The 23715-nt window shown below is 43.9% G+C and overlaps 1 protein-coding gene across 1 annotated transcript; it reads left to right on the forward strand.

The window, feature by feature from the left end:
- The first annotated feature begins 1169 nt into the window (after window positions 1-1169).
- On the forward strand, window positions 1170-23715 carry UTP23 (UTP23 small subunit processome component). The gene is made up of 3 exons (XM_089659038.1): window positions 1170-1462; window positions 7675-7849; window positions 23245-23715. Exons 1-3 carry the CDS (start codon window positions 1275-1277, stop codon window positions 23617-23619), a joined length of 738 nt encoding a protein of 245 aa, XP_089515164.1. The 5' UTR covers window positions 1170-1274; the 3' UTR covers window positions 23620-23715.

Raw genomic sequence — 23715 nt, forward strand, 5'->3', positions numbered from 1 at the left:
ACCCCTGATATTTTGGGGGCATTAGTGGGGACATTTCTTGTGAAATTTCTAGGGGCAATACCCAGGAAATGTCTGGGGAGATTTTGGGGTATTTCTGCTGATATTTCTGAGGGCAATGCCAAGGAAATTTCTAAAGGTATTTCCATGGACATTTCTGGGGACATTTTGGGGCATATCTGGATTTCTGGTGATACTTCTAGAGACAATACCCAGGACATGTCTGGGAAATTTTGGGGGTATTTCTGATGATATTTCTGGGGGCAATGCCGAGGAAATTTCCAGAGGTATTTCCATGGACATTTCTGGGGACATTTTCGGGCATTTCTGGTGATACTTCTGGAGACAATACCCAGGACATGTTTGGGGGCATTTCTGGGGACGTTTTGAGGTATTTCTGGTGATATATCTGGGGGCAATGCCCAGGACATTTCTGAAGGTATTTCTAGGGACATTTTGGGGGCATTTCTGGGGACGACTTGGGGCATTTCTGGTGATATTTCAGGGGGCAACGCCCAGGAGATTTTGGGGCATTTCTGTGATCATTTCCGGTGATACTTCTAGAGGCAGTACCCAGGACATGTCTGGGACATTTTGGGGGCATTTCTGGGGACGACTTGGGGCATTTCTGGTGATATTTCTGGGGGCAATGCCTGGGACATTTTGGGGCATTTCTGTGGATATTTCTGGTGATATTTCTAAAGGCAATACCCAGGACAATTCTGGGGATTTCTGGTGATATTTCTGGGTCAATGGTGGGGACATTTCCGGGGCCATTTCCAAGGATGCTGGCAGGAGCCAGCAGCATTTTGGGGGACATTTTTGGCATTTGATATTTTCAGGAACGTTTAAGGTGACATTTCTGGAGACATTTCAGGAGGATTTCCAGGGGAATTTCAAGGACATTATCTGGGACGCTTCCAAGAGCAATTCCAGAGACATTTTGGAGATGTTTCCAGAGATATTTCAGGGGACATTTCCTACATTTTACTGAGAAACTTGTGGGGACATTTCCGGCGCCCCTTCCATGGACAAGTGTTCACATTCTGCCCCCCCCCCTTCAGCATTTTCTGTACATCACACTGACTGATATCGTATCCTAGCAACACATTGCTCAACTCCCTCTATCCCAGCACGTGAAGGGTACAGATCATGTGACGCCCGGAGGCGGAGCCATAGTCTGGGAGAACGGTGGCGTATATCCGGAATACACAGCACGTGTCCGGTGAAGCGGCGGTGATCGGTGTGGGTGACGTCACGTAGGTGATCCGCCGACAATGAAGATCACTCGGCAGAAACACGCCAAGAAGAACCTGAGCTTTTACCGGAACAATTTCCGCTTCCGGGAGCCCTACCAGGTGTTGCTGGACGGGACCTTCTGCCAGGCGGCTCTGAAGAACCAGATCCAAATCAAGGAGCAGCTCCCCAAATACATGATGGGCGATATACAACTCTGCACCACCCAGTAAGTGTCATTGTAGTACGGCTCCGTACCGGCCAGGGGGCGCCCTTGTGGTCACTGCACTGCAAGATACTAGGTGCCGCTATAGTTACTCTACTGCAGTTCTCCACCAGCTGCTAGCTGTTGCTGTGTTCACTGTAGTGTAACTCTGCTAGGCGGCGCTATAGAGCCGTGTACAGGCAGTAAGTGCTGCTTTGCTCACTGTACTGCAATTCTCCCCCACCCATTAGGTGGTGCTATAGAGTGACGCATGACAGCCTGTGTGATTATTGTAGTGCAGATCTGCCCCCAGCCTGTAGGTGCTGCTATAGTGACTGTGCTGCAGTTCTTCCCCGGCAGCTAGGTGGCATTGTAGAGCAGTGCGTAGTGCAGTATCCAGGTGGTGCAGCTGCAGAGCAGTGCAGGACCTACCTGCATGAGTAATGTGATTGTAAATGTTTTTTTAATTTTTTTAACCACTTCAAGTCCTGACACTTTCACCCCCTTCCAGTCCAGAATGACAATTGCGCCGTCATGCAACACTGTACGCATATGAATTTTTGAGCATTTTTTTGAGACAGATAAAACTTTGTTTATTCACCACTGGGATTTTTATTTTTTGCTATATAAATGAAAAAGTTCAAACATTTTGGAAAAAAAAGTTTTTCTTATAATATTTTGCAAATAAATCTTTCTTCATAAATCTTGGCCTAAATGTAGTCATATCTTTTTAGTAAAAAAATAAAATAACCCAAATTAGTTTATAACCAAAAATTATAAGTTTTTCAAAAAATGTTTTTTACATTTTTCTTTTTTTAATTATTTTACATACTGTCACCCTAGCAGTGCAGTGTTACCATAGTGGTACTGTACTACTTGGGGTGATGAAGATTCTTTTTTTTTCTTTTTTTACACTGATTGCTTTTACACCCATAAAGGCTGTAAAAGCAATCATTTCTCCTCTCTAGCTGCATTCCTGCAGCCATTGAGAAATACTGTGAGCTGTGATTGGTCACAGCTTGTCACATGGTACATAAAGTGATCATAAAGTGATAGCCTTGTACCATGTGACCTCTGTGATCACTCACAGATTTCACTAGTAGTAAGCAATGGTGTCAGAAGTGACATCTTGTTTACTACTCTTCATGTGTTCACTGATTGTCCAATTAGTGATCACTTGATTGGGACATCACACAGAGGCCCGTACAGCGATCTGTGTTCCGTTGTGTCCGGGGGACACAGCAGGCACCGATCGTGGTGCCGCACGCTCCCAGGGAGCGTGCATGGGCAATGGATGCGGGGGGACATTTAGAAACGTCCAACCGCATTGGCAGTGCTCCCGTCTGGCCGTTGATATACATGGGCCGGACGGGAAGAGGTTAAATATCAAACATGTTATACTTACCTGCTCTGTGTATCGGCTTTGCGAGGAGCCCTGATCCCCTTCTGGGGTCCCAGGCAGGTACTTTTGGCTGCTCCCCCTGCTTAGTGTCCTCATAGCAAATCATGAGCTGTGCTCTGTGTGTGTATAGAGACACACAGTGTTTCGGCTCTGCTTACAGGCCGTGATTGACAGCAGCAGGATCCAATGAGGAGAGAGCTGCTGGTCTTGGGAATGAATGTACTAAGCAAGTCAGAATTTGTCACTGATGGGTGAATGTTTGTGACAAACGTCCAAAATGATGCAAATAGACCCCTAAGTGGTGTTGTGGTATAATGGTGTCTACCACTGGAGTGCAGATCTGCCCCTGCCAGTAGGTACCTCAGTAAAAGCATGCAGTACAGTCCTCCACCAGTACTAGAATACAGAATGTATGAGTCAGTAAGGCTAGGTGCACACCTAGGGGTTTCGCAGAAACGCACTACAGTCCATTGAACATGATTTCCACATTCACATATCCTCATTTTCACCCGGTGTGATTTTTGGAAAGGGTCATGGACTTTTATAAACGTTGCATTTTGGTTCAATAGACTTTGTGGAGTCTTGCCCCCTGGTCTCCTCCTCCCACGCACGTCTGCAAGACTTCTCCAGGTCCTCCCCCATCCTCTGGAACTCACTACCCCAATCCATCAGACTGTCACCTTCCCTCCTCACCTTCAGGCGCTCCCTGAAAACCCACCTCTTCAGGGAAGCCTACCCCACCCTCACCTAACTGCCGTTCTCCTTCATTCCTCCTACCACTCCATCCCCCACAGCCACTTCCTCCTGTACCACTACCCCCTCCCTCCTAGATTGTAAGCTCGAAAGAGTAGGGCCCTCTAACACCTCGTGTGCTGTTTGTAGTTGCTGTACTGTTTCATGTATTGTCCCCCCCTCTATTGTACAGCACTGAGCAAACCCTTTTGGCGCTATATAAACTCAATGTAATGTAATGAGACGCAGAAATGCATGTAGTGCGTTTTTGATGCGTTTTATGTTTTTAATCTGCCCAGCAACAAGTTAGCCAAAAAAAACAAAACTGCAAAACACATAAAAAAATACACTGCAGAAACGGATCAAACGCAAACCGCATAGATGTGAGCTTAGCCTAATGCAGGCCATAGACGGGTCAAACATCGGCTGATTTTTCGAACGATAAACGAAAAATCAGTCGTACGTTCGGCCGACGTTACCACCAACGATTAAAAAAATCGTCCGACTAAATCGTAAAGTTCACCCCATAACTTCTGTCCCTTGCAGGTCACAGCTCATGCACAGATTTTTTATCGTTAAAATTATCGTCTGATTTGGCCATCATTACTGGGAAAATCGGCCGATCGTCCAAATCGACCGCAAATTTCCCAACATTACCATTAATCTGAAGGTGCAAAATACACAAAAAACGGCTGACGAACTAATCCACTAACGGTACGAAAATCGGCCGATTTTTCTTTCGGCTGAAAAATCGGACGATTAACGACCCATCTATGGCCTGCATTAGTCCCCGGTCACACTAGGCACAACTTGGCATGCGATATGCATTCCATACAACTTGCAAATCACATGGCAAGTCGCACCCTATTGTTCGAAATTGCTGTGATCATATCAGTGCGGTTCTGACATGGTTGGAGCCGCACTGTTTTCTAAAGTAATGCATGCACTGCTTTTGGTGCGATTTGCATAAACATCTGTGTCAGATGTCTTGCAAATTGCAACTTGAATTGGCGTGTCATCCGGCTTTGGAATCGTGCGACTTCACTGTAAGTTGGGATTGGTGTGACCGGGGTGTTACTATATTACAGATTTGCTCTGGACAATAGATGGCGCTGTAATCATTGTAATTTGGCTCTGCTCCAGCAAGTAGGTGGCGCTGTGGTCACTGTAGTGATCTGCTCTAGCCAGTAGGTGTTTACATACAGCAATACAGTATGGATCTCTAACTTTAACCCCTACCTGTGCCGCCATTCGCGGCTTCGGCTGTCAGTCACCGAGTCCCGGCTGGTGATTACTCGCCAGCACCCGGTGATCGCTGAGTACCTCTGACGGGGGAGAGACCTGTGTATAAACAACATAGATCTCTCCCCTGTCAGCTCCTGCACACTGCTTTGTATGGCTCTGCATAGCAGAGCCATACAAAGCAGTGTGCTTACAGTGAAACACACAGCCCAAGTAGTGAAACAGCACACAGTTAACCCTTTGATGGCCCCTCATGTTAACCCCTTTCTGCCCAGTGCCATTAGTACAGTGTCAGTGCTTTTTATTAGCACTGATCATTGTATTGGTGTCACTGGGGATGTCAGTGACACCAAGTCAGTTCCCCCCAGTGTCAGAATGCCCTCTGCAGTCCCGCTAGAACTTGCTGATCGCCGCTATTACTAGTAAAAAAATAAAAAATAATAATAAAAATTCCGGTATCTGTACCGCCATTTGTAAACGCTATAACTTTCACGTAAATCAATTCATTTACACTTATTGGGATTTGTTTTTTAGCAAAGACATGGAGCAGAATACATTTTGTCCAACATTTTATGAAATTAGATTTTTTACATTTTTTTATTGGATATGTTTAATAGCAAAAAGTCAAAAATACTTTTTTTTTATTCCCTCAAAATTTTTTAAAGCGAAAAAAATAAAAACCGCACAGGCGATCAAATACCACCGAAAGTAAGCTCTATTCACGGGGGAAAAAAAGGATGTAAATGTTATTTGGGTTCAGCGTTGCATGACCGTGCAATTGTCAGTTAAATTAACGCAGCGCCGTAATGCAAAAAAATGGCTTGCTCAGTTGGGGGGGGGGGTAATCCTCTAGGGGGGCAGGTGGTTAATAATACGCCTTTGCTGCACTGTAGTCACTGTAGTAGAGCTTGGCATTAATCAGCAGATGGTAATTCTTCCAGCAGTCAGTGATTGTCCATATAGTATAGCTCCTCACAGTAGGTTGTGCTGTAAAGCAGTACAGAGCAGCTGAGCACAAGTTAGGAGGCTTTGTACAGTACACTATGGCAGGGGCGGACTGACAACTCATGGGGCCCCCGGGCAGTAGGGGATCATGGGGCCCCTGTGTCCTTGCCCAAACTCAAAAAAGCCTATGTAAAAGGTACCAGGAGCACCTCATGGAGCCCCCTACTGAACCCGGGCCCTCGGGCAGTGCCCAAGTTTCCAAACGGTCAGTCCGCCCCTGCACTATGGTGTGGTGCTGTAAGTACATCCATGCAGCAGTCAGGGCCCATTCATACCAGAAACTGCAAGTAACTGCATGTTTCTTCCTGTGCTTTCCGGTGACGTGTGTTTTACATGCGTGTTCTGAAAAAAAAATCATAAAAAAAGTAATAAGAAATTATAAAAAAAAAAAAATAGAAGTGTGTATATATATATATATATATATATATATATATATATATATATATATATATATATATATATATATATATATATTTTTTTTTTTTTTTTCCCGTACTGTCCCCAGTGTCCCTGATTACCGCCACACCAGTTATTTGATGTTGTACTGGACTGGTGACATACATTTTGGATGTCCACTGACATGCAGTGTAGTGCACGTTAAAGCGTACTGCATTTTCACAAGATATCCTGTGCATTGTGTTGATAGCCGCTTATGTCCACCTACATCCATTGTGGTGCGCTAAAATACATCCATGTTGGATTTTAGCACAACGCAGGTCAACGCAGCATTATGGTGTGAATAAGACACATTGGACATTTGTTTTTTAGATGTCCTTCCGTTGATCTGCTTTTTACAGCTGCGCTAAAACATAGATCAACACACTGGTGTGAATTGGTCCTAAGTGGTCTTGTAGCAGCCTGCAGGTGTCTCCGCTGTACCGTAAGGCTTTGCACCAGTCTGTACATGGCAACAGAGGGATCGGTAGATCTGTGCTGCATCCAGTGCGTGGAGGGATCAGTAGATCTGTGCTGCATCCAGTGCGTGGAGGGATCAGTAGATCTGTGCTGCATCCAGTGCGTGGAGGGATCAGTAGATCTGTGCTGCATCCAGTGCGTGGAGGGATCAGTAGATCTGTGCTGCATCCAGTGCGTGGAGGGATCGGTAGATAGGTGCAGCATCCAGTGCGTGGAGGGATCGGTAGATCGGTGCAGCATCCAGTGCGTGGAGGGATCGGTAGATCGGTGCAGCATCCAGTGCGTGGAGGGATCGGTAGATCGGTGCAGCATCCAGTGCGTGGAGGGATCGGTAGATCGGTGCAGCATCCAGTGCGTGGAGGGATCGGTAGATCGGTGCAGCATCCAGTGCGTGGAGGGATCGGTAGATCGGTGCTGCAATCCAGTGCGTGGAGGGATCGGTAGATCGGTGCTGCAATCCAGTGCGTGGAGGGATCGGTAGATCTGTGCTGCAATCCAGTGCGTGGAGGGATCGGTAGATCTGTGCTGCAATCCAGTGCGTGGAGGGATCGGTAGATCTGTGCTGCAATCCAGTGCGTGGAGGGATCGGTAGATCTGTGCTGCAATCCAGTGCGTGGAGGGATCGGTAGATCTGTGCTGCAGTCCAGTGCGTGGAGGGATCGGTAGATCTGTGCTGCAGTCCAGTGCGTGGAGGGATCGGTAGATCTGTGCTGCAATCCAGTGCGTGGAGGGATCGGTAGATCTGTGCTGCAGTCCAGTGCGTGGAGGGATCGGTAGATCTGTGCTGCAATCCAGTGCGTGGAGCTGTATGTAGCATGTTCTTCCACCCGTCACTGAGCTCTGCTATATAACACCATGTGTCTCGTCTGAGTTATCAGTTTTGTAAATAATAATTGTTTTCAATCGAGGCTCCTGGTAATCGGCTCATTTTCTGTTTCAGCTGTGTTTTGAAGGAACTGGAGTCCTTGGGGAAGGATCTGTATGGAGCCAAGTTAATTGCCCAGCGATTTCAGGTGCGGAGCTGCGCTCATTCGAAGAGCCCCGTCGGCGGCTCAGCATGCCTGTTATCCATGATCGCAGACAATAACCCGCACCACTATTTCATCGCCACACAGGTATGCCTGATGTATCATTTGCAAAAAGTTCACTCCTGGGGTGGGCCAGCAAGATTTCTTGTTTGATTTTTGTAGCTGAGAAGCAGAGCATCCTGGGAGTTAAATTAAAGACAACAAGGCGCTGGGGTTGAGTAAAATCAAAGCGCCTCGAAGGAACATTTTCCTCTTTGATACAATGAGTTCCTGCAAAGCCTATACGTTAAGCAGGACTTTATTTGAATGGAAACTTAAAGGATTGTTAGAGTTTCTGGGGTGGATAGAGAGTCGCAGAGCGGCTGAAATACATCATTTATCTGCATTGATCAATCCAGGCTCAGCTCAAGGGTTTTCTGTGTGCCCTGTTCACACCATGCATGTGCGGCGTGTACAACTGCAGCACACGGCAACACACTGCAGTCTGATAGTGTGACCGAAATGTCATTTTGTTACATTAAAAAGAAAAAATTATTTTAATGTAACAATACTGCGCACCACCTACGCAACTCGCACCAGTGGGCATTCGTTATACCGGAGTATATAGCCGCAGGTACCAACAGGCCCTTAGGGCTGGTTCACACCACATGCAATGGGACTGTGTTGGGAGGCAATTCCAGGGCAGTCCCACTGCATGGACAAGGCAAAATGCATTGTCTCCTATAGGTGTGAAACAATCGGCATGATTGATTATAATAGATTATAAAATTAGTTGTCAGCTATTTATATTATTGATTAGTAGGCCTGCATACAGAATGCATTATTCATACATGTCAATATACACAGTGCAGCACACATACTGTACAGCTCAGTACACCCGTCATACATGTCAGTATACACAGTACAGCACACATACAGCTCAGTACACCCATCATACATGTTAGTATACACAATTCAGCACACATACTGTACAGCTCAGTACACCCATCATACATGTTAGTATACACAGTAAAACACACATACAGCTCAGTACACCTGTCATACATGTCAGTATACACAGTACAGCACACATACAGTTCAGTACACCCACCATACATGTCAGTATACACAGTACAGCACACATACAGCGCCGTAAACCTGCCATACATATCAGTATACACATTACACCCCACATACAGCTCAGTATACCCGCCATACATGTCAGTATTCCCCATACAGCACACATACAGCTCAGTACACTGTCCATACATGTCAGTATACACAGTGCAGCACACATACTGTACAGCTCAGTACACCGTCCATATGTGTCAGTATACACAATGCAGCACACACACAGTACAGCTCAGTACACCCATCATACATGTTAGTATACACAATGCAGCACACATACAGCTCAGTACACCGTCCATACATGTCAGTATACACAGTGCAGCACACATACAGCTCAGTACACCGTCCATACATGTCAGTATACACAGTGCAGCACACGTACAGCTCAGTACACTGTCCATACATGTCAGTATACACAGTGCAGCACACGTACAGCTCAGTACACCGTCCATACATGTCAGTATACACAGTGCAGCACACGTACAGCTCAGTACACTGTCCATACATGTCAGTATACACCGTGCAGTACACGTACAGCTCAGTACACCGTTTATACAGTAAGTTTCTGAGAACATGTAAATGTGTGAGGAGCAATGTCTCTCAATCTCTTGAGACATGTAGTCCTTTGCAGGAAAAGGTAGCGGTTTAACCACTTGCCCTCCAGAGGATTCCCCCCCCCCCTTCCTGACCAGGCCATTTTTTGCGTTATGGCATTGCGTTACTTTAACTGACAATTGCGCGGTCATACAATGCTGAACCCAAATGAAATTGTCCTTTTTTTTTTTTTTTCCCCCAGGAATAGAGCTTTTGGTGGTATTTGATCGCCTGTGTGTTTATTTATTTTTTGCACTTTAAAAAAAATTAAAAAGACCAACCATTTTGAGAAAAAAAACTATATTTTTGACTTTTTGCCATTAACCACTTGCCCTCCTGAGGATTTACCCCCCTTAATGACCAGGCCTCTTTTTGCTACTCGGCGCTGCACTAATTCAACTGATAATTGCGCGGTCATGCAATGCTGCAGCCAAACGAAATTTACGTCCTTTTTTTCACACAAATTGAGCTTTCTTTTGGTGGTATTTGATCACCTGTGCGCTTTTTATTTTTCACGCTATAAACAAAAAAAGACCAAAAATTTTGAAGAAAAATGATATTTTTTTACTTTCAGCTATAATAAATATATAGTAAACTCAAAGTTGGTTATAAATTTAAGCCAAAATGTATTCTGCTCCATGTTTTTGATAAAAAAAAATCCCAATAAGTGTATATTGATTGCTTTGTGTGAAAGTTATAGCGTCTACAAACTATAGTATAGATACTGCAATCTACGCCATTTTTTTGCTATACAGCGCTGCGCTAGTTTAACGGACAATTGCGCGGTCATGCAATACGGTACATAAATGAAATTTATGTCCTTTTTTTCACACAAATAGAGCTCTCAGTGATATTTGATCGCCTGTGCGTTTTTTTTTTTTTTTGTTTTTTTTTTGTTTTTTTTTTGTGCTATAAAAAAAAAAAAAGGCTGACAATTTTGAGGAAAAAAAACAATATTTTGGACTTTTTGCTATGAAACATGTCCAGTAAAAAAAAAATGTAAAAATCTAATTTCGTCATAAATTTTGGCCAAAATGCATTCTGCGACATGTCTTTGCTGAAAAAAAAACCCAATACGTGTAAATTAATTGGTTAACGTGAAAGTTATAGTGTTTACAGATGGCAGGAAAGATACTCGGATTTTAAATTTTTTTTTTTTTTTATAGTAATAATGGCGGCGATCAGTGACTTATGGTGGCGATCAGCGACTTGTGGCAGGACTGTGGCGGACATTCTGACACTGGGGGGAACTGACTTGGGGTCACTGACATTTCCAGTGACACCAATACAGTGATCAGTGCAAAAAAAAAAAAACACTGACACTGTACTGATTATAGATCCTCCTGCGCTTCTATGGATAGTTCCCCCTCCTAATAAGTAAGCTGCTGACACTCCAACCAATAACCTAATCAGTGTAAAAATCTGTATACATTAGTGTAGCGCTCTAAGAAATGTCATAAAAACCATAAAAAATAAAAAAATAAAAAATATTAAATCAAATGTGACCAGTGCTGTAATCTCCACAGTGCTCTTATGCCACTAATAGCACTAGAAACGGACAAACCCAACAATATCAGAATATGCAGTATACAGTATATATTAAATGTGACAAGTGCTGAAATCTTCTCAGTGCTCTAGTAATACTGAGTAAAAAATAAAAAGATAAAAAATAAGATAAAAGTGATAGTGTCACTCCAAACGATAAATAAATCAAATAGGTAACAGGTGACAGTGCCACTTCAACTTCATTCAATGTCCAATTTTCCTTATTCGCATTCTTCTATTTAAAGTGTTCTTGATAACCATGCATAGTGTGTATAGGTAGTGCCACACGTGAACCAACACACTCTTATCCACTTTGGCTGAAATGCCTGCTCACCTCCTTCCTGCGACCCCAAGGGGCCCACAAGCCTTTAGGATCACCCTGGATCCTCAGGATTCCTGGTAATGGCACCTTCCTGATATTCCTCCTATCAGGTCTCCTCCACTCCTTCACTGCTATGCCTCCCAGATTCCTCACCACCGGTTGTCTGTAAGCTCTCTCTCACAAAGACAGTGAGTAGAAAAACAGATCCTCCATTGTGTAGTATTTTCCAATCAAATAGGGTTTATTAATAAATAGTAGTAACAGGTGACTTACATTCTGTTTGCACAGTCCCAATGTATTCCTCTCAGGGTAAAACTGCAACCTCTTAGTAATGACTTCCTGATAACCAGGAAAATGGCGTCCCACACCGGAAGTGCGACACTCCGGATACCGGAAGTAGCGTCTATGTTTTGCCTTGCCTGGGCAAAACATAGACGCTACTTCCGGTATCCGGAGTGTCGCACTTCCGGTGTGGGACGCCATTTTCCTGGTTATCAGGAAGTCATTACTAAGAGGTTGCAGTTTTACCCTGAGAGGAATACATTGGGACTGTGCAAACAGAATGTAAGTCACCTGTTACTACTATTTATTAATAAACCCTATTTGATTGGAAAATACTACACAATGGAGGATCTGTTTTTCTACTCACTGTCTTTGTGAGAGAGAGCTTACAGACAACCGGTGGTGAGGAATCTGGGAGGCATAGCAGTGAAGGAGTGGAGGAGACCTGATAGGAGGAATATCAGGAAGGTGCCATTACCAGGAATCCTGAGGATCCAGGGTGATCCTAAAGGCTTGTGGGCCCCTTGGGGTCGCAGGAAGGAGGTGAGCAGGCATTTCAGCCAAAGTGGATAAGAGTGTGTTGGTTCACGTGTGGCACTACCTATACACACTATGCATGGTTATCAAGAACACTTTAAATAGAAGAATGCGAATAAGGAAAATTGGACATTGAATGAAGTTGAAGTGGCACTGTCACCTGTTACCTATTTGATTTATTTATCGTTTGGAGTGACACTATCACTTTTATCTTATTTTTTATCTTTTTATTTTTTACTCAGTATTACTAGAGCACTGAGAAGATTTCAGCACTTGTCACATTTAATATATACTGTATACTGCATATTCTGATATTGTTGGGTTTGTCCGTTTCTAGTGCTATTAGTGGCATAAGAGCACTGTGGAGATTACAGCACTGGTCACATTTGATTTAATATTTTTTATTTTTTTATTTTTTATGGTTTTTATGACATTTCTTAGAGCACTGACACTGTACTAATGGCACTGGGTAAGAAGGGGTTAACTTTTTTTATTCAGTGAAAGGATTAACTGTGTGAGGAGTGTTTTACTAGGGGGCGGGGGTGTGTACTGCACGGGGACACGCTGATCGGGAGAGAAACTCTTCTCTCCTGATCAGCGTGTCAGGAGCTGTCAGGGAACTGACAGAAAGCAGAGCTACTGCAGCCCTGCTCTCTGTCAGTGATTGCCGCTAATCGGCGGGACACAGCCGGTAATGACCGGCCGTGGCCCGGCGACTGACACCCGCGGCCGGGATTGGCAGTGCAGGTAGGGCGGCGGCACGCCTCGTGCGCGCCCCCTACCTGTTTTGCAAAAGCGCGTTTTTAAAACGCGCTTTTGCCCAGCCAAGCCGCCCTGCCACCATATTTCTACAGTGGCTGGGCGGCAAGTGGTTAAGCATGTCCAGTAAAAAAAATTTTAAAAATCAAATTTCGTCATAAATTTAGGCCAAAATGTATTCTGCTACATGTCTTTGCTGCAAAAAATCCCAATACGTGTAAATTAATTGGTTTATGTGAAAGTTAAAGCGTTTACAAATGGCGGTGTATATACTGGGATTTTTTTTTGTTTGTTTTTACTAGTAATGGCGGCGATCAGTGACTTATAGCGAGACTGCAGAGGGCATTCTGACACTGCGGGGAACTGACTTGGTGTCACTGACATCCCCAGTGACACCAATACAGTGATCAGTGCTAATAAAAAGCAATAATGGCACTGGGGAGGAAGGGGTCAACATGAGGGGCAATCAAAGGGTTAACTGTGTACTGTTTTACTGTGTGCTGTGCGTGTGTTTTCAACTGTAAGCACACTGCCTTGTATGGCTCTGCTATGCTATGTAAACAGACAGTTCCTGCAGTGTGCAGGAGCTGACTGTTTACATACAGTTCTTTCCCCCTGTCAGTAATGCTCTGCGATCACCAGGTGACTGCGAGTAATCACCGTCTGGGACGCGGTGATTGTCAGCCGAAGCCGCTAATAGCAGAGCGGGTAGGGCACACGTGTGTGCCCCCTACCCGGGAATGCAAAATCACATATGTGATTTTGCGCACCCCTTCCGCCCTGTAGCAGTATACTGTATCTCACAGAAGTGAGTACACGCCTCACATTTTTGTAAATATTTTATTCTATCTTTTCATGTGACAACACTGAAGAAATGACCCTTTGATACAATGTGACGTAGTGAGTGTACAGCTTGTATAACAGTGTAAATTTGCAGGCAAGGCCTGTTCTTAGTGGAACCTGTCCTGTTAAACCGCTGTATGATCTTGGCCACCGTGCTGCAGCTCAGTTTCAGGGTCTTGGCAATCTTCTTATAGCCTAGGCCATCTTTATGTAGAGCAACAATTCTTTTTTTCAGATCCTCAGAGAGTTCTTTGCCATGAGGTGCCATGTTAAACTTCCAGTGACCAGTATCAGAGTGTGGGAGTGATAACACCAAATTTAACATACCTGAGACCTTGTAACACTAAAGGGTCACATGACACAGGGGAGAGAAAATGGCTAATTGGGCCCAATTTGGACATTGTCACTTAGGGGTGGACTCACTTTTGTTGCCAGCGGTTTAGACATTAATGGCTGTGTTGAGTTATTTTGAGGGGACAGAAAATTTACACTGTTATACAAGCTGTACACTCACTACTTTACATTTTAGCAAAGTGTCATTTCTTCAGTGTTGTCACATGAAATGATAGAATAAAATATTTACAAAAATGTGAGGGGTGTACTCACTTCTGTGAGATACTGTATCTTCTATAGGGCGGCAGGAAAGCGGTTAAAGTGATTTTAAAGACAATAATTTTTACCTTGCTATAGGGGATTCTATATTCTACTTTGCAGCTTGCTATGGGGGCACTCTGAAGGCAGGAGGAGGCAGAAGCGCCAATGGGGGACCCCATAAAAGGAGAATCGGGGCAAACTATTGTACAGAGCAGGTAAGTATGACTTGTGTGATTTACAAAAAAAAAATCCAACGTTTGCTATCACTTAAGGGCTCTATGCAGGGAAGATCAGCATCCGGACCAGATAAAGGCTAGCAAAGGTCCACATCTGGTCCTCGGGCCGCAGTTTGGAGACCCCTGGTCTAGAGGGAAGCAGAGGGCTGGGGTACATTTGGCTAATGGCCGGACATACATTTTATATCCTACAGGAAATAAGATTTAGATCAGCACAGAAGCACCTCTGAAGACATAAGTACATTTGTTTCCAAATTCATATCCAAGTTGTACTTCTGAGTATGGGTTGATCTTTCAGTGTACACTCGAGATCTGTGAAGATCATTAATAGCCCTTTTTATGTAGGGTGTCTTGTGTTGTCAGCTTATTGGTCCTGGCAATTTGCAGGATACAGACTGAAATCAAAGTTCGGAATAGTTGAGAAGTTTTGTCTCCACTCATTTTGTCTCTTGTCTGCAATGAAAGTTATTTGGATCTTGAGTCCGCCCCGGAGACCCATACCTCATGGATTTAAATTCTTTGGCAATCTCAGATGTAAATTGTATGCTTTGTTGTTTACTGATTAATACACAGTAAGTGAATTAACTAGATTAGGTTTTTCATCTAAATTCCCATCTCGGAGCAATCTGATGTTCCATACAAATGAACTTAATGCCCAAGAAGGTTTTAATTATGAAAGCTTTTGAAGAGGGGGTTGGAATCTATTTAGCGGATCTTTTTGCTAAGTGCGAGTCCTGGCAATGGTGAGTGTTTACTTTGTTATGTTTAAAGTATAACTGTCACTCGCTGCCCTCATGCGACCCGGTATTTATAAGTAACGAGACTGACCCAATCAATCTGTGATAAATGGGCTGTGCACCAGGGTTCCAGAATTGGGCAGAATGTTCCCTTTTCATCATTTAAAGTGGAACTATGGGAAAAATAAAAAAGATATACATGATGCAGTCTGTCAATGACATTAACACAGCATTTCCCCCTAGCATAGTTTACTACCTATTGATCCTGCCAGTGAGTCTGGTTTTTGTAACTTTAAAGTGGAATTAAACCTTCCTATCCTTTACAGCCAAGATAGCTGCCATCTTAGCCACTGCTTGATCTGCATCTGCCATGGTGCTGCACATGCGATCCATTATGACACCTGCCTTAGGTTGACAGCTTAGTTGAGGGAGCAGCCTCCCCTCTGATGTGCCTGTAGCACGAAAGGCCTAAGGAGGAGCTGTGCAGAGCGTGACGTCATTTCACCGCCGGAGCCACGAGGAGGCCCGGCGGCCATCTTTATTGGGGTCAGTACTGCTGTTTTTTCACTTCTAACCAGTGTTGTGATGTGCATACTGCCCTGTTTTGCTATTGATTAATAAAATTTATTCAAGAACATACTACACTATCTCTGGCACCTGTTTTTTGGGGCTCCTATGTGGAGCTATTACCCCCACAGAGAAGGTGCCTATACCATCCAGAGGAGGGATCATTACTATCAGTGTGGATTACCTGACTGACCTTAAGGGGATCTCTGGACCTGATTTGGAGTCTCTGATGACCCACCGTGAGAGGGATGCCCACCACTTGGTCTTCGATGGATCTGACATCTGGGATGATTATTCCAACATGCGCATAATCCATGCGTTTCTGGTGAGTGCGCATTGCTATTAGTTGAAGCAGTAAAATTCTGGAAGTCTTCATCACATCCAGACAACACTGCGGAGATCGCATAGACTTTATACTGCCTATAATTCATTTTGAGCGCTGCACTGTTATTATTTACATTTATAAGCCACTGTGACCGTTCTCATTCACGACATGGGTTGAATGTAACTGTTTTGGGAAACAGCTGCAGGAATAAGAGAACACCACACACAGGTGGTGTCACTGGAGTCCATATTGTATGAAACATCCTCAAGCGCTACAGTGACAGTCCCCACCTTAGGACTGTCCCAAATGACGTGTTGTACACAATAAGGCCTGGTCATAGAGATCACTGACTAAGCCATATTGTGTGAAACGTCGGGACTGTCATTGTACTGCTTGTGGTGGTTTCATACAATAAATGTGGATTCCAGTGCTGTCAAAAGTATACAGTTGTCTTTTTTTTTTTTGTTCCTGCACCCCGTTCATGAGAATAGAAGGCTGAGTTTGACTTCCAGCACCCAGCGATCCAGTGGCAGCAGGGAGGAGTGGAGCGAAAAGAAATCTGTCGGTGCTCTGGGAAAGGGTTGCATGGGTTTAGTTCCAGTTCAACAGACCAAGCTGTCTAGCAGACATGGCATTTATAGGGATGAGACAAACCATGTACGTTTATTCCAAAAGGAAAAAACTGCTGAGAAAATGTTAGCTGGAGTTTTGCTTTAATTCATTATTGTTATTCAGGATATACAGTCAGGTCCATAAATATTGGGACATTGACACAATTCTAACATTTTTGGATCTATACACCACCACAATGGATTTGAAATGAAACAAACAAGATGTGCTTTAAATGCAGACTGTCAGTTTTAATTTAAGGGTATTTGCATCCAAATCAGGTGAACGGTGTAGGAATTACAACAGTTTGCATATGTGCCTCCCACTTGTTAAGGGACCAAAAGTAATGGGACAGAATAATAATCATAAATCAAACTTTCACTTTGTAATACTTGGTTGCAAATCCTTTGCAGTCAATTACAGCCTGAAGTCTGGAATGCATAGACATCACCAGACGCTGGGTTTCATCCCTGGTGATGCTCTGCCAGGCCTCTACTGCAACTGTCTTCAGTTCCTGCTTGTTCTTGGGGCATTTTCCCTTCAGTTTTGTCTTCAGCAAGTGAAATGCATGCTCAATCGGATTCAGGTCAGGTGATTGACTTGGCCATTGCATAACATTCCACTTCTTTCCCTTAAAAAACTCTTTGGTTGCTTTTGCAGTATGCTTTGGGTCATTGTCCATCTGCACTGTGAAGCGGCGTCCAATGAGTTCTGAAGCATTTGGCTGAAAATGAGCAGATAATATTCCCGAAACACTTCAGAATTCATCCTGCTGCTTTTGTCAGCAGTCACATCATCAATAAATACAAGAGAAGCAGTTCCATTGGCAGCCATACATGCCCACGCCATGACACTACCACCACCATGCTTACTGATGAGGTGGTATGCTTAGGATCATGAGCAGTTCCTTTCCTTCTCCCTACTCTTCTCTTCCCATCACTCTGGTACAAGTTGATCTTGGTGTCATCTGTCCATAGGATGTTGTTCCAGAACTGTGAAGGCTTTTTTAGATGTCGTCGTTTGGCAAACTAATCTGGCCTTCCTGTTTTTGAGGCTCACCAATGGTTTACATCTTGTGGTGAACCCTCTGTATTCACTCTGGTGAAGTCTTCTCATGATTGTTGACTTTGACACACATACACCTACCTCCTGGAGAGTGTTCTTGATCTGGCCAACTGTTGTGAAGGGTGTTTTCTTCACCAGGTGAAGAATTCTTCGGTCATCCACCACAGTTGTTTTCCGTGGTCTTCCGGGTCTTTTGGTGTTGCTGAGCTCACCGGTGCGTTCCTTCTTTTTAAGAATGTTCCAAACTGTTGTTTTGGCCTCTCCTAATGTTTTTGCTATCTCTCTGATGGGTTTGTTTTGTTTTTTCAGCCTAATGATGGCTTGCTTCACTGATAGTGACCGCTCTTTAGATCTCATCTTGAGAGTTGACAGCAACAGATTCCAAATGCAAATAGCACACTTGAAATTAACTCAGGACCTTTTATCTGCTCATTGTAATTGGGATAATGAGGGAATAACACACACCTGGCCATGGAACAGCTGAGAAGCCAATTGTCCCATTACTTTTGGTCCCTTCACAAGTGGGAGGCACATATGTAAACTGTTGTAATTCCTACACCGTTCACCTGATTTGGATGTAAATACCCTCAAATTAAAGCTGGCAGTCTGCAGTTAAAGCACATCTTGTTTGTTTCATTTCAAATCCATTGTGTTGGTGTATAGAGCCAAAAATGTTAGAATTGTGTCGATGTCCCAATATTTATGGACCTGACTGTATAGCGCCAACAGTTTGTGCAACACTTTACAATATAAAGGGAGACAGTTCAATTACAATACATTTCAGTACAGAAGGAATCGGAGAGCCCTGGCCGTGGAGCTTACAATCTAAAGTCATTTATGTAAAATCCATCAAAATATATTTGTCTGTTCCTTGTACCACAGGTAGAAAATGTCCAAGGGTGGCTACCCTGCTGGTTTGTAGATAGTGGAAGAGTGAGTGTAACCACCCTAAGACGTAGTTTACCCTTGCTGTTGGGAGGGGGAGGGTAGGGGGGGCACTATAATCAGGCAGTTGAGTCATACAGGGGTATACATGTTCCATGGCCTTGATGCTTTGCAGCACAGCAAAAATGATCCCCTCTGTTGGGTACAACGTGCAGCCAGATTAGACCCTTTTAAGTAAATAGGGGCTGCGCCTCAACTGGCCTGCCACTACGTACAATGCACATAGTTGTGGAGTGGACCTTTTAGGTCATGCACCCTATGTAAACTGATCCACCACTGATCGAGCTTCAGAAGGCTACAGCTAGTGTAAACGAGGAGGAGGAAATGGTTGTCCATGAGGAATAATTTTGGAGGAAGCATTCCCGTCTTGGGAATTTATGTTTGAGCAATCTACATCTAGAGGGTAAGAGTAGGAATTAGACACAAGACGTACATTGACACTTGTTGGAGTTTGGTTGGTTATGAACACTTTAATATGAGTGGTTTGTAGTTTGTTTTACTGCGTGGCAAAGATAATGCACTGTGTGTGGTTTATATATTTTCCTTGAGGATTAAAGAGGAAGAGTAGGTCACTGTTTTCAAGATTTATCAATTAAGAATATACAAGTTTTGGAGAATTAAGAAGTCACTTGGGGGTACTGATTGAGAACTTTTTCATTTGATCAGATGCTGAGATATTTACTATTTATCGGGGGGAAGGGACTTCTTGGCGACCAGGGGTTATGCACATTATTGTATATGGTGGCGTTGCATAATTTGGGGTTTAGTTCATTTCGCACGGTGTTTGACCAGCTTTAGATCAGTGGTGCACTGAAATGAAAATTCTGGTGCTGAAACCGATATTGAAAATTCAGAATGCATGTGACGAAAACCGAACCGAAACAGAAATGCCTGCGTATGTGGGGGTGGGGAGGCTGCATTTTTTTTTCTACTTTCATGTATATTTTTATTTTTTTTAACTTATGATTTTATTGCTATCACACAGGGTACCAGTCCCCTATGTGATCTCATGTGAGTTGCAAGTCCTCTTTGTAGGGGGGAGGGGGTGGGGGGCAGTGTGTGCAAGGAGGGGGCTGGAGAGAGAAGCAGTGTATACAGAGAGGCTCCCTCACTAGCTGTCACTATGGGGTTTATTTACTAAAGCTGGAGAGTCCAAAATCAGACTCCCTTCTGCATAGAAACCAATCGGCTTCTAACCAATCAGCTTCTAACCTCAGCTTGTTCAATGAAGCTTTGGCAATGAAACCTGGAAGCTGATTGGTTTCTATGCAGAAGGGAGTCTGATTTTGGACTCTCCAGCTTTAGTAAATAAACCCCTATATGTCGGTGCCGATTTTAAAATGCAATTGCTGGCTTTAATCCCTTCACTCTAGCTCACAGAATTAGCTGTCACTTTTCCCAGAGCTAAAGGAAACTTTGTTTTTTATCTCGGGAAAGAAACTGAAAGGAAACATTGTTTCTTTTAACAGTGAAATAAACTAAAAGGTAACTTTTGTTTCTTCTAGCTGGGGGAAAGTGACAGCTGATTCTCTGAGCTATAGTGAAGAAGAAAAAAAAAGCAGGTAAGTACATTTAAAAAGCGGCACGATATATAGTGACAGCCAGTCAGTGTATACACTGCTCCTCTCCTGCCTCTCTCTGCCGCCCCCCCCCCCCCCCCCACATCTGCACTACACACAATCCCCTGTAATGGCTACATTTTTCCTATTGGCAGAATAGGGCTATTTTCAGTCGATATGTTTCAGTGGCTGAAATTTCAATGCACCCCTACTTTAGATACACTCATGAAGGTTAAACCACTGCCATGCTGTCTTCATAGAAACCCCAGGATGCTTTGCAAAATCTGTGTCATTGGTGCTCTGTATATTAAAGTTGCTCTAAAGCCTAAACATTTTTTACCTTAATGCATTCCCTGCATTAATCTAAAAAATGTTTAGGTAGCAGTATGCCCCCTCGCCCCTCTTATACTTACCTGCGCCCTCACTTGATCCAGCACTGTTCTCGTCTCTGCTATCACTTGCTTGGCTGAGAGCAGTGGGAGCCATTGGCTCCTGCTGCTGTCAGTCAAATCCTGTAATAAGGGAATTGGGGGCGGGGACACAGGTAGTGCAGGTTGGGATCGAGCCTGCACGTGTGCTACGATAAGAAGCAGCTTCCTATGGTGGCAGACCAAGAAGAGGAAGAGGCAGGGGCGCCAGTGGGACACCTGAAAAGAGGGGAATCGGGTCTCTGAGGAAGAGGCAAGTCCTCGATACATGTCGGCCTATTGGATGTCTACACTCCCTATTGTGGACTGGTACTGGCGCGGTGTTGACCCAGCTGTTCTTTTATGACGTGCCTTGATTTTGTCGTGTTTGAGTACAACACCTACTTTATTTCTTATTAAACATTTTTTATGGTAATGCACTAGGCCTGTGCGCCCTCGGTTTGTTCTTTCCTCATTCCACACAGGTAAGTATTAGCTACATGTACACTGGAACTGCCTTTAGACGTTAACTCTACTGAGAGCAGAAAAAACACGTGTAAACACGGCACTGCGTTTAGCACTTGGATGTTAATTCATTTCCTCTGCCAGAGTACTTGCCATTGAAATGAATAAATGTCCGAGCTCTAAACTCAGCTAGCGCTTAGGCACGTTTACATTTGTTTTTGCCGCTTTTGGTGTCTTTTGGTCAAAACGTTCCTCTCCTAAACGCAATTTTTCTACGTTCGGGAAAGGGATGTTTAACTGCCCCTAAACTCTGCTGCTGCTAAATTCTGCTAAAAGCCTGTGTGCATGGATACATAGGGGGAGATTTACTAAAACTGGTGCAGCGGTGCATGGATACATAGGGAGAGATTTACTAAAACTGGTGCAGCGGTGCATGGATACATAGGGGGAGATTTACTAAAATTGGTGCAGCGGTGCATGGAGACATAGGGGGAGATTTACTAAAACTGGTGCAGCGGTGCATGGGTACATAGGGGGAGATTTACTAAAACTGCTGCAGCTGTGCATGGAGACATAGGGGGAGATTTACTAAAACTGGTGCAGCGGTGCATGGATACATAGGGAGAGATTTACGAAAACTGGTGCAGCGGTGCATGGATACATAGGGGGAGATTTACTAAAACTGGTGCAGCGGTGCATGGAGACATAGGGGGAGATTTACTAAAACTGGTGCAGCGGTGCATGGGTACATAGGGGGAGATTTACTAAAACTGCTGCAGCTGTGCATGGAGACATAGGGGGAGATTTACTAAAACTGCTGCAGCGGTGCATGGAGACATAGGGGGAGATTTACTAAAACTGGTGCAGCGGTGCATGGATACATAGGGGGCGATTTACTAAAACTGGTGCAACGGTGCATGGATACATAGGGGGAGATTTACTAAAACTGGTGTAGCGGTGCATGGATACATAGAGGGAGATTTACTAAAACTGGTGCAGCGGTGCATGGATACATAGGGGGAGATTTACTAAAACTGGTGCAGCGGTGCATGGATACATAGGGGGAGATTTACTAAAACTGGTGCAGCGGTGCATGGATACATAGGGGGAGATTTACTAAAACTGGTGCAGCGGTGCATGGAGACATAGGGGGAGATTTACTAAAACTGGTGCAGCAGTGCATGGTAGCCAAACAGCTTCTAACCTCAGCTTGTTCAATTAAGCTTTGACAATACAACATGGAAGTTGGTTGGTTTCTATGCAGAGTTGCATCTGATTTTGCACTCTCCAGCTTTAGTAAATAACCCCCATAGGCTTTTATTAGGTTGAGTTCAGGGGCTTTTGCAAAAAAAAAAAAAAAAAAAAAACTCCAGAAGCTCCTAAACTCACATTTACAAGTAGCAGTGTACATGAGCCCTAAACCTGTTTGCTATTTAAAAACTAGTGTTTACAATCATTTTAAATGTTTACATGTGAAATAAAGACTTAATATTGAATGAACTGTATCAATAACAAATGGCTGAAAATAAATTAAATAAAAATAAAATTGGCCCAAAATCCATGATGGTTTCCCTTTAACAGCTAGCGTATTGGCACTTTTTATGGATTGATCTTTCCATGTTCTCTGTGTAGTCATGTTCCTATTGACATTCACACCATGCCACAAATGAGATATTAGTCTAATTGATACATCTGATTAGCCAAGTTAATGCCTTATTTATTCTGCTGATCACTCTGGGTGTATTGTTCCTTTTATCAACACGCAGCATGTTAATCCCCAGTGTATTAGCAGCTCTGCAAAGCACAACATACCTGCTTAGTGGAATATATGATAATCCCTGCATTGTATCCCATTTCCCCTGTGCTCTCATCTGGTGAGACTTCATTAAGCTACCTGCAGGATTAGTGGGCCAGAAATAACACAGTATTGTAATTAGCGCAACTGCAAGTATACACTTAGTCTTTCAATCTTGTTTCCCAGGATCACAGTCTCGGAAACAAAGTACGGAAGAAAGCGGGCATCCCCCTGATGTTCATCATTCAGAACACCATCGTTCTGGACAAGCCTTCCCCCAAATCCGTGGCTCATGTCAAGGCCTTACAGGCCAGCGAGCTGGTGCCCGACCATCAGAAGCAGAATCTGGAGCATCTGAAGGATGAGCAGGGGGTGGCTCAAGACACAGGACGCCGAGGAAAAAAAAGGAAACGTGTCGGAGGGCCCAACCCTTTAAGTTGCCTGAAGAAGAAGAAAAAAACGCCAACTCGGCCTATCACAGCGGCTCCTGATCAGACGAAGAGGAGGAGGAAAAGGAAGAGAGGGAAAGGGTTAGGAAAACACAATACAGAGACTGCATAGTGGGAGATAATTTTATATTTTTATTTGAAACCTGTTATGTTTCTAAGAGTTTTCAGCTTTTGTAACTTATTACAGTAAAAAAAGGATTTATTTTGA

The sequence above is a fragment of the Staurois parvus genome, unplaced genomic scaffold (assembly GCF_062004578.1).
Source record: "Staurois parvus isolate SC_StPar_1 unplaced genomic scaffold, SC_StPar_1.0 ptg000030l, whole genome shotgun sequence".
Classification (NCBI taxonomy): Eukaryota; Metazoa; Chordata; class Amphibia; order Anura; family Ranidae; genus Staurois; species Staurois parvus.